The 12,174-nt window shown below is 39.0% G+C and overlaps 1 protein-coding gene across 2 annotated transcripts in view; it reads left to right on the top strand.

Annotated features, from left to right (window-relative positions):
• MAST4 (microtubule associated serine/threonine kinase family member 4) overlaps window positions 1–12,174 on the top strand; it is a 278,832-nt gene that overhangs the window by 212,261 nt on the left and 54,397 nt on the right. For both annotated transcript variants that reach the window (XM_030467138.1, XM_030467137.1), the window contains 2 exons: window positions 1,937–2,006; window positions 6,522–6,600. In XM_030467138.1, the coding sequence (XP_030322998.1) occupies window positions 1,937–2,006; window positions 6,522–6,600 (149 nt within the window). The remainder of the gene's footprint in view (window positions 1–1,936; window positions 2,007–6,521; window positions 6,601–12,174) is intronic.

Below are 12,174 nucleotides of genomic sequence, written 5' to 3'. Positions count from 1 at the left end.
TTAGACCGCATTAAGCCTAATTCTCTGCCTTTCTGCTTGTCTTTTTTTCCTCTTGCCTAAGCCCATGACATACTTCAAATTACAGCTAATTTTTTCTAGCACAATAGCTAAGGTGATCATGTTTTATCAGCACAGTGTGACAAGTGGGCTTTTTTTGTCTTGTTTCTTTTTGTTTTGTGGTTTGTTTGTTTTTTTTTTAGCTTATCTTTATTATATAAGCTCTGATAGCAGCAAAAGAAATCTAGTTAATGGCTAAATTAAACAAACTGTTGGTCTCAGTAGTTTGGTGTCTGCAGTTCATGAAGGACAAGAATAAATTGTGTTAGTCCCCAAGTAAAGATTGAAATCTGTGCCATATGTATGGCTTCAGATTTCCTTTGGTTTCCACCAGCCTTCCACTTCCCTCCCACCTCCTTCAGAGAATGGAAACCCTTGCCACCTTGAAATTTTCATCAAGGCCTCCAGAAGTGCCTGAAGGGTAATGAAGAAGCTGGGGTCTAGATGAGAAAAAGTTGGAAGATAACCAGGCAAAAACAAGTTGGAGGTGTTTGCCAGCAAGAGTGGAATCCTTGTCTCCTGGGACTATGGGAAGAGCAGCTGTGAAGATATGATTTAAACAGCTCAAAAAGCAACTTGCATCTGTTCCTAGAAAAAAAAAAAAAGAAAAAAAAAAAAAAAGAAAAAAAAATAGTGGGGGTGGATGTTCTCTCTGTTTGCTACATTATTGCTCCAGGATTACTCTTTATTTGATGATTTACTGATTTACGGGGATTTGTTTAGGACAACACTATGGTAAATGCAGTGTTAGTTCAAAAATCTAAGTAGAAATAAAGAGCAGTTGAAGTCCTTTTAAGGATTCACTCTAGTGTACTGCTTTTCACATATTAGTAGTAATTTTCTCAAAAATTAATTTTTGATTCTAATTGGCTACATAGGAGCTTTCTTCATCTATTGCTTAATGTTACATTCTCATTTATATCCCAAAATAAGAAGTTAAAACAAAAACATTAATTTTCTTTAATATATTGCTGTTTCACTGTGTTTTGTACTTAAGTAAAGATTGATATTTAGATGTATGTCCCAGTGCTACTTTACATTGAATCCTTTTAGGTTTTGGTATTGTGTTGTTATAGGGGTTTGTTTGCTTGGTTGGTTTTTTGTTTTGTTTTTTCCCCCAAGGGTTCTCTTTATTTCTTCTTCAGATACCCTGTCTCCTTGAGATGTAGGTAATGAAGGGCAGGGGTGGCAGGAGGTCTCAGCAGCTGCCTTCTTTCCGTACTTGTGCTGGTCAGCAGGATATTGGGTGCTTTAATATAAGGATGTAACAGACCTTAAAGTTACAACCTGTTCACAGCATGCAGTTGATTTTTCTGATCACAGAGGCTGGTTGCCTTTCCATGCCTTGGTCTAACAGAACTAAGGGGCAAAAAAAATCATCAGTATGTTATGTCTGCCTTTTTGTTTGGGAGCTAGAAATAAAAAGAACCTCAACAAATCTGTAGAAATAGTGTAGAGACTTTGTGTAAGGGCTAAATCACGCTAATGATGATATTTCTATATTTCATATAGTCTGTGGGTTTTTAAAAAATGCTTTGTTTCTGACATTAAAAAGCTTTTCTAAAGCTCACATACTGCTTTTTTAAACTAATTCTCAAATTATTTTGAGAAATCTCATAGGTCTAAATAGAGGGCTTTCTGTATCTGATAAAATCCAGTAACTAAAAATAAAAAATAAATGACATCTGAGTTGAAATAAATTCTGAACTAGAATCTTATTTTCTCAGAGACTGCAAGTGAAGAAATTCTGAAATAAATTTCTAACCTTCCTGGAAGTTCTTAGATTACTATATCTGAATTTTTTTTGTGGGTTGTCTTTTTTTTTTTTTTCCCCCACTCCTCTAAAATAATTACTTTTTTTCTGTATCCTTCCCAACAGGAAACAGTCCTCAAGATAGCCCTAGGAATTTCTCTCCCAGTGCCTCAGCCCACTTTTCTTTTGCACGAAGGTAAGAGGTATTTGTAGAATGAAGCATGTATTTTGCATAGAGGAAATGTTGTTAGATCCAAATATTAAATATGAGTGCAAGTACGTCTGTGAAGTCTCTCACAAAGAACGATAAGCGTTCCCTTGCTTATGTAAAGTCTCTTAAACCTGAGTTGCAACCAAGTTGGGCTGGATGACTGATAAAATGCAATCATGATTTTTGAATTATTTTTTTTTCTAAACATCTTAGTTATAATGAATCCCATTCATATACTGTCTCCTCATCCACTGAGGTGTGGGGAAATTTTAAGCTGTATCTAGGTTTTTTCTTTTTTTTTTTTTTTTTTTTTTTTTAACAGTGTAAGAAGTGCATGTCTTATGAGAGCACTATCATAGAAGTCCTGAGTGCAGGGCCTGATTTTACTGGCAGTGGCAATGTCACCATGTCTTTAATATGAACTTGACCTGTGTCACTCTCTGTGACTGAGACACTAAGACAATCATCTCTGTAATAGGAGTGTGGTGAGGATTAGGTAATGCTCGTAGAATTTTTGAAGATCTAAAGTAAATTTGAAGTTATCTATGAAGTAAATTATTATTAAATGAGCCGTAACTGAAGTTGATAGCATGTCTTCGGAGACTGCCTGTTCATGGCAGTGTGGTTTCCAATCACTTAACACCTCGTCATCCTACCTCAAATATGTTCATTAACTCTAAGCTTGGGAGGTTAGACAGAGCGTATATGTTGACCCAAAAGATGAAACTGAAGTACTGTGGCTTTCTTTCTCATTAGAAGTTCTAGGCGTGTAGCTGCTGCATTTGCAGTGAGACAGCACTGGCCACTATGGTTCTACTTCCCTTATTTTGGAGTTAATGAAGTAGCGCATATGAGCTCTCATGTCTCAGATGCAATGAAAAGGCTAAGCCCTACTTAAAAGCTGCAAAGGGGAGAAGACTTTACTTGTGTATTCCTTTTATCTCAATGTAATTACTCTGCGACAGTAGATCTTGTCAATCTATCTAATAGTATACAATTTCACTTTTTTAATCAACACCTTAAGAAAGTTGATTATTCTTTTAGATCTACTTCCACTTGATAGTATCTTTAAAAAAAGGAAACCTATTTATTTGTTTGTGAGCATAGTTTCTGAAAGATTCATTAAGCCCAGAAATAGGTTGTAATGGAAAAAGCAGATGTGGAAGACCAAGCATTACTTAAAAATACAGTGATCAGGAAGTATTTTCCTTTCCCACCCGTAATCCACAAACTTTAAATGACTATGGTTTTGTTAACCTTAAAATTCAAAAGAAAAAAATTTTGTTTACCAGTTTCATTTGGGTTATGACAATTTTTAGAGCCCTGTAGTGATATTGATTTAAAACTGGAAAGCTTTAAATAAATTCTTCAATTAAAGGAATGCAAACAGAAGTTCCTGTGATTTCAGAACTCTTTACCACTTCAGTGGGATTCAAGAAACTTCATCTGTGTGGTTTTTTATGGAAACTGATTTTGTGCAATGATTGTGGTGAAAGTGCTTGATAACACTTTAAAAAGCTTTAATCTAAATTTGTTATATGCAGTTGTCTTCATAAAACTTGTGATAGGATGCATTTTGGTAGCTGAAAGGAACAGTGGTTAATGAGAGCAGTTCTCAAATTTCTGACTTTATGCCTTTTCTGTTATGTTTTGTCCTATCACTACGTGCCTGTGTAAAATGTCCCTCCCCAGCTTTCCTGTATGCCTCCTTCAGGCACTGGAAAGCCACACTAAGGTCCCCTGAAAGTCTCCTCCAGGCAGAACAGCCCCAACTTTCTCAGCTTGTCCTCACAGGATAGGTGCTCCAGCCCTCTGATCATCTTGCAGGCCCTTCTCTGTACTTACTGCAAGAGCTCAGTGTCCTTGTGTTGAGGGCTTCAGAGCTGGACACAGTACACCACATCTGGTCTCATGAGAAGCAGAGTAGAGGGGAAAGTTTACCTCCCTTGACATGCTGGCCAGGCTTCTTTCAGTGTACCCCACGATGTGGCTGGCTTTCTGGGCTGCAAGTGCACATTGCTGCCTCATGTTGAGCTTCTCATCAGTCAGCATCCCCAAGTCTGTCTTCTCAAGGCTGCTATCAATCTGTTGTCTACTCAACCTGTATTTGTGTTTGGGATTGCCCCAGACCATGTGCAGGACTTTGCACTTGGCCTTCTTAAAGTTCATGAGGCTGGCATGGTCCCGTCTCTCAAAGCCTGTCAAGTGTCCTCTGGATGTCATCCCTTCCCTCCAGCTTGTGAGCTACACTACATAGCTTGGTATTTTCAGTGAATGTGCTGCGGGTGCACATGATCCCACTGTTCATGTCTCCAGCAAAGATGTTAAGTGGTGTTAAACAAGCATAGGTGTATGGATATTCATTTTCCATCCACTCAACCCAGTAAGAGGGATATCAGAAAGCTGGAGAAGTATGAGGTAGGCAGAGAAGTCCAAAGAAGATGGTTCAGAAACCTCCTTGTGGGAAAGGTGTTCTTCCCAGCATAGCTGTTCCTTGTCAAACTCATGCAGTATCTTTTGTCTCATGCAATGGCAGCAGCCAAGGGAGCTGCAGCAGGAGCAATGGCAGCTGGCCCTCTGCACCAGCTGGCAGCATAGCACCCAGCTGGAGGCAGCCCCTCAGCAGTGAGCAGGTGTGTCACCTTCCTCTGCCCACATCTGGTGGGGTGATTGGTCCCCAGAAATAGCCTGTCCCTCTGGTAGCTGCCACTTAGGCCTCATTGGCTTGTACATACAAGCACAGCATCTACAGGCCCATGGGTAGGTGGCAGATCCTGCTTTCCAGAGCTGCTGGGAAGTGGCTAGAATGGCACTGTATGGCGGGGACAAGCAGTGCATCAGTCTAGGGGAACATGCTGTAGGGGCATGCAGCCTTTTTTTCCTTCTTCCTTTACGGATGCCTCTTATTCTCCCACCTTTGCTTCCCAGATAGCCTTCTGTAGAAGTAGAACCCCACCCCCACCCTCTGTGGTCCTTCTGTGTGAGAATTGCTGGGTGATACAGGAACTCTGCTCAGTACAAGTTACTCAGTAAGGAAGTACTTCCTGTCTCAGAGCTGCACAATACATGGGTCTCACCCGTGTTTAAATACCTTCAGAGTTACTGTTTTTTCAACTGTGAACATACTTAGCTTGTGCAACTGAGCCAAAATGACAACTCCTTTTGGAATTGTTCATTCATCTGGAGGTAGCTCATGCATATGTGGGGGAAGGAGGGATGCGGGGGGAATATAAAGAAATAGAAACAATTATGGAGGAGGAGGAAGTTTTTTCCAGAGTTCAGTCTTTGGTGCATTCAGCAGACCCTCTAGGGCATAATGTTTTAGGGCGTAATGTTTTAACACTAATTATGTACTGTAGTTCCTTTTTTCACACTGCATGTATTTGACTTGGGTTTTAGCTTGTGGATGGGAACTGGGAGCAGGAAGTAAGGCATTAGAATGGAGAGGAGCAGGATTACTTTTTAATTTTTTTTAGACACTTAGCTTCAAGGATCAGGGAAGCTGCATGAAGAGATTTCAGGTTTGTGATTTGACATGACTTCAGTTCACCTTTATAAAATTACACTTTCTTTGTAAGACTAGACATAATATTTGTACTGGCTTTAAAACAGAGCATAAATTCTGCTTTCTCCTTGTTAATTTTTTTATTAATAAAAAATTGTCCTGTTTTATATTTATGTATTACTTTGCTTTTTTAACATACTTGATACATTTGTACTCCAGTCATGGGCACCGAAATGACAGGTAAATGTTGCCTCCTTAAAAATCTGAACACAATTCCCATAATTGTTTTTTGGTTCAGCACTTTGAATGCTCGATGTTCATGCTGTCTATGTGTAGCTCCCCTCAAGTGGGGAAGACCAGAAAATGGTTTTGTTGTTTGGTTGGTTTTTGTTTGTTTTTTTATTCTGAGTGAGCATGATTCTTGCTGCAAAATTATTTTACCTTATTTCTGTAGCTAACATTTAGCAGGTTTGCTTTTACCTAATTATTCTTTGCAGTTGTGTTGTGTTGGCCTGATTGTTTGCTGGTGTCCATCCTATACTGATATCACTTAAAGTGCTGCACTCCTAGTTAAGTCAGACTGTGTTGGTTATTCTGTGGTTCAGAGCGTGGCTTGCATTCTTTCACAAGTTTTTAATTCACTTCCCAATAATTTTCATCTGATGGACCTGAGAGTTGGGAAGATTCATGTGGTCCGTTTGTATTGTGAGACATTATTTGCATTAGTGAGACATCAGTTCTGTGAAGCTGTTCATTCACTTCTGGTTGTTTCATCTCACAAATTTGTGACTAGAAGAACCATTAAAAAAAATTCTGTAAGCTTAAGTCATCCTTGGTGAGTGCTTGTTTATGGTGGTCCCCTGTGAAAGTTTACTCTTTATTAAAAGCTCTGTTTGTGTCATTTTGAAATGCAGCTTTGCACTGTACTATTTCCCCAGATGTTTCTGTATTAGACTACTGCAGTGTTTATTTGACTAACATTGGTTTCTCAACAGGACTGATGGTCGTCGCTGGTCTTTGGCTTCTCTTCCTTCCTCTGGTTATGGTACCAATACACCCAGCTCAACTGTTTCTGTAAGTATCCACTTTTCTGTGCTGATAGATTTCTATTACATGCTGCATCTCCTCAAATGTGACTTGCTTCTCATAGTGGAAGGCAAGGTAGATTTTCTTTGACTTTGAAATAATATGGGATGCAACACCACTTCATGTAAACAGAAGAAAACTTCAGGCAATATGTGCTTTGCTTAGATGTATTTTTTGACACTGAGTAGCGTCTAACTGCCCTCTTTTTATCTGCGGGGAGATGGGAGGGGAGACATACTGCCTTATTTTAAACAAGTGAGGCTGCCTTAGTAACAAGAGGGAGAAACTACTCTGACATGATTCATCACTGCTGTCTAAAGATGGGATATATCACAAATTTTCCTTTATCTTTGGCAGTAGTAAGATGTTAACTTATGATGATAAGTTAGATATTTACCATTTTAGATGGCTAAAATTAGAAGAAGAATCCTTTGAGATACATAATAGGATAAATATATGTCTGATTTGTTAAATCTTTCCTGTTAAAGCAATCCTTTTGATATCATCTTGGATCAGCCCCCTCTTCCATACACATGCCATCTAACTTGTGATGTTCACCATGACAGTGCATGAGATTCTGCTTCAATACTTGGGAACAAGGCAATGGGAGAAGTATGACTGTACTTTTGCACATTTTGCACACTGGTGAGGTAGTATTAGGCTGGAATTAAGCTGTCCATTGTGATAGTCCCACCTGACAGACTGGGGAGACAGAGCTATGGAGAAAGCCTGCTTTGGAAATTGCAAATAGTTGGCATTTTGACATTTACATTACTTCTTCTGCAGTAAAGGGCTTGGTCCCTGTAGATCCAGCTGTGAGTCTTCAGGAATTGTTGTGTATTCTTAACCTCATTTTTTTATCTTCATGGTTGTATCATTAACAAAAGTTCTGTTTTATGAGTGAAACTTATTACTGGACACCGGAAAACTGATTAAGTTGTTTGTTTTGGTTCGGTTTCTTTTTTTTTTTTGTTTGTTTGTTTCTTTTGCAATTTAGGTAAGCTTTCTTTTCCCTTGGGTGTTTTCTGTTTCTCTTGTGAAATAGTTGAATTCCACATCCCCTATACTAATGAAACATAACCATTTTAGGTCATGATGAGCTAAATGATGAGCTCTTATTTTATTTGTGTTCACAAAGGTTTCTGGAAAGTCAAGTCAGTTCTTGCTGACTTGAAACCATGGTGAAGGATTTAATGTATCTTAAGAACTGTTCTCAGAAGCACTGATTTTTGACCTCTGCTTTCCTTCCTGTGTAGATACTGCTTTTGCCTAGCAAATTGCTTGGTTTTGTATTAATTACCTAAGCACTTTCCATTGTACATGTTTGTATACCTCTTGTACGCTGGAACTAGATGAGATATGCTGTGCTCTTCACTTAAAATATATTGACATAAAGGAGGTTATGTCAGATAATAATTTATTGCCATAGCAACTCCATAGTTGTTACAAAAAAACAAGCTTGTGCTAGGAAGGAAATGAAAAGCTGTGTCAAAAATATACGAAAACACAGTTTTAATTTTCTGTCCATACGCATCTGCTTTTTCTACAATATTTTCAGTTTTAAAATGGCAGTTTATTTGTATACTTCTTTCCCAGTTAAGTTTACTAAGTACTGTACACATGCTGGCGTGTGGAGCAGTTTTAAATTTTTTTTTAATTTCTTATTCAAAAAATAGTCATTTACAGACTTAGATATCTTCCATAATAGACTGCGGTTGATGCCTTGATGTTTTCTGACCAGACCACATCTTTTAAATTATTTATTAGATGTCTTCCCTAATATTCAACAAACAGTTTCTGACTTGTGTAAAGAAACCTGTTTTTCAAACAGAAAATTCAAATTTGGGTAAAGAAACCATCAGAGAATTCATGCCATAAATTTCCTAATGGCATAAATTTTAATAGAAAATGTTTCAGGTTATGTTTGTTTTTTTTTTTCCCTAGGAATTCTCTTATAATGGTGACACCTGCAAAAGTACTGTTACAACCTCTAAATTTTAAATCTAACCACTGTTCCTTTACCTCTTAGTAGAGAGGCTTTTCACCTCCTTTTACCCACTGGATGATACACATTAATTAGAAAATATAAACTGGAAGTGTGCCCATCAAATTGCTTTAATGTACTTTCTCAGAATCTGGAACAGCTAGCACTGTGCAGCCTTTTCCCTCATATTCTTAGAAGTTCTGAGAAGCATTCAGAGACCAATTCGTGCACAATAGCCTAAGTCTAGGTACAGAACGCTTCCTTTTTAGTGATGAATTAGTAAGATTCACATTAATCCAGAGATCCATCAACTGAAGATCAAAAACAGTTTTTACACATCACAATGGAGCACAACTTTCATCTTGACAAGCAAATGAAAATCAAAGCAGGGGCAGAAGAGTCTGTAGTAATCACAGTTATGCTCAGTTGAGTTAGCTTACCTTTTCTTTTCTTGTTAGCCTGTTTTTTCATTTTTTGATACTGAAAGAGTTAATTGAATTTCAAATGTGATGGGAATGTATTTCAAATTTCAAATGTGAAGTACTTAGAAGTGGTGCAAGTACTGCACATACTAGTTTTCATGACAAAGTTGGAATTAAATTAAAATATCTCCTGCTAATATTATTCAATTCAAAGGAAACTCTGGGTGTCTTGAATTCTATAAAAGTTGGATCAGATCTTGCCAGTCATGAGATGTGATTGAGTTGAGAGCAGGTCTATGAAACTTAAGTGAGAGCATACTCAGTTGTGTATTTTTGCCAGTCAGTTATATTTTTGGAAGCTAATTTGGGTGGGGAACCAGGGTAAAAGTTTCACTATGGGGACTTGGATTTGTACAGAGATCAGAATTCAGGCCACTGTGAAAACCACTCCGTGCCTTGTGATGGTTCTGATACAACTGAGAGTTGTTAGTGGATTCATGTTGGATCTAGACTCTGTGACACTTCAAGAAAAAGTGTTATATAGGTTAATGTCCTTCTGATCTTCCCAGAATCCCCTGAAGCCAAAGGGATAGAGATTGATCTTATGGAAGAAATCTGTGAAGGGTGGTGTTGGCAAATTTCCCTGTGCTAGAGTATCTTTTATTTCACGGAAATTGCCTGTAGGAAAAATGTCACGAGGTTAACTGCAACTAGCTGCCTAAGTGTGAAGTAGCAAAGACATATCTATGCTGTGTTTTGAATTATGTGTGGAAATGAGGTAAGGCTGAATTTCATAAATGAGATACTGTGACTAGGCAAGTCATAACTTACCATGTGAACTGTGGTAAATTCTTGTTGTGCGTGCTTCTTAGCCTGAAGCAAAGCAAGGTAATGCAATCTCACTAATCTTAACTTCTGATGTGATGCAGCATTCCCACATAGACCTGTCCTGTACAAGGTAAACTTTCCCAGCAGTCAGCTTTCTCTTCCTTCTTCCTTTTAGAAGATGACTTAATGAGATCTAGTGTGATAAGTAATAATTTCTTGAGTTCCTAGGAACTCAAGAATATATTCAGCCTTTACCACACAAATAAGTTAGAAGTCAGGTAGACTCTATAGTTTCTCTGCTTACCAGCTGGGATAGTACCTGAAGACTTTAGCAATGTAGGACAATGTGTGTACAGTACTAAAGTGTATTGATTTTGCTCACTTGGGATAATATAGCAAAGAAGCCCTTCCTGTGTTGGTATCCAGTAGAAGAGCAGCCACTCAAGGGCCTTGGTGCCCTGTATGAGAAGACAGATGAGAACAATAATATGCACATGATTATTGACATATGGCATAGACTCACTTTTTCAACAAAGTCAGCTGGAAACAGGAATTCCAGAAAAGTACAGTATTTGGACTTCTTCTCTGCAGGTAAAACAAAGGGAATCATAGAATCATAGAATCAAAGAATCCTTGGGGTTGGAAGGGACCTCGAAAGATCATCTAGTCCAACCCCCCCTGCCAGAGCAGGGCCACCTAAAGTACATCACATAGGAATGTGTCCAGGCGGGTTTTGAATGTCTCCAGTGAAGGAGACTCCACGACCCCCCTGGGCAGCCTGTTCCAGGGCTCTGTCACCCTTACAGTAAAAAAATTTTTTCGAATATTCAACTTGAACCTCCTATGCTCCAATTTACATCCATTACCCCTTGTCCTATCACTGGTCACCACTGAGAAAAGCCTAACTCCATCTCCCTGACACTCACCCCTTACATATTTGAAAACATTGATGAGGTCACCCCTCAGTCTCCTTTTCTCCAAACTAAAGAGACCCAGCTCCCTCAGCCTTTCCTCATAAGGGAGATGTTCCACTCCCTTAATCATCTTAGTAGCTCTGCGCTGGACTCTTTCAAGCACTTCCCTGTCCTTCCTGAACTGAGGGGCCCAGAACTGGACACAATACTCCAGGTGCGGCCTCACCAATGCAGAATAGAGGGGGAGGAGAACCTCTCTTGACCTACTAACCACACCCTTTCTAATGCACCCCAGGATGCCATTGGCCTTCTTGGCCACAAGGGCACATTGCTGGCTCATGGTCATCCTCTTATCTACCAGGACCCCCAGGTCTCTTTCACCTACACTGCTCTCCAGCAGGTCAGCCCCCAACCTATACTGGGACATCGGGTTGTTCTTCCCCAAATGCAAAACTCTACACTTCCCCTTGTTGAATTTCATCATGTTTCTCTCTGCCCAACTCTCCAGCCTGTCTAAGTCTCTCTGAATGGCAGCACAGCCTTCTGGTGTGTCAGCCACTCCTCCCAGCTTAGTGTCATCAGCAAACTTGCTGAGGGTACATTCTATACCCTCATCCAAGTCGTTGATGAAGATATGTCTGCATGGTACCAAGCACCTTTGCAGTTATACAGGATATTTGTGAACAAGCTATATTGGAAACTTGTTTTGGTACCAGAAATTACAGTAGAGAATATTTCTGTCTACACCTGTCAGGCCAAATTAGCAGGGCTGGTTGTTAATGCATTGGACTATGTACGTGTTAATTTACAAGGATATCAAATCCAGGCTCAGGGAAGCCTGAGTTCTACCTCCAAACATTTAGTGTGGCTCCAGTAGGTATCCACGCTGCATAAGGCAGTAAAACATGGCAATATGATCATCCACACTGCTTTATGTAGTGTGTCTTTGTACATGCAATTTTGCAAAGCTGCTTATTGTGGCAGCACTTCCAATGTGATTTCTGTCTGTGTCTTCCAGTTTTATTCTAGGTAGATGTTGTGAGTGTAATTCCTTTCACTTTTGTCAGCCTTAGACTCTACCTTGATAAATGTATTAAGTTCTTTCACTTGAATACACAGGATTTTAGAAGGAATTAGCATGTGAATTTTATCAGCAAGAATTTAAGTTACATTTAATTATATTTTTAAGCCTCAGTAATGTCTTGCGTATGTATAATGAAATTCCTTTGTTTTGTAGATTTACAATGTGTATTGTGGCAGTAAGTTGTACTCCACAGTTATCGTATGTACACTGTCCTACTCAAATAATTAATTTTCAGCAGACCCCATTTTAGCTACTCTTACCTACTTGTGTGCGTTACTGACATTAGATGTCATCTTCACTTCAGAGGGAATCTGGTGTTTTGAAATGCAA

Source organism: Calypte anna, chromosome Z (assembly GCF_003957555.1).
Source record: "Calypte anna isolate BGI_N300 chromosome Z, bCalAnn1_v1.p, whole genome shotgun sequence".
Classification (NCBI taxonomy): Eukaryota; Metazoa; Chordata; class Aves; order Apodiformes; family Trochilidae; genus Calypte; species Calypte anna.
Note: the sequence above shows the minus strand (reverse complement) of the source record. Positions and strands in the feature narration are given on the sequence as shown.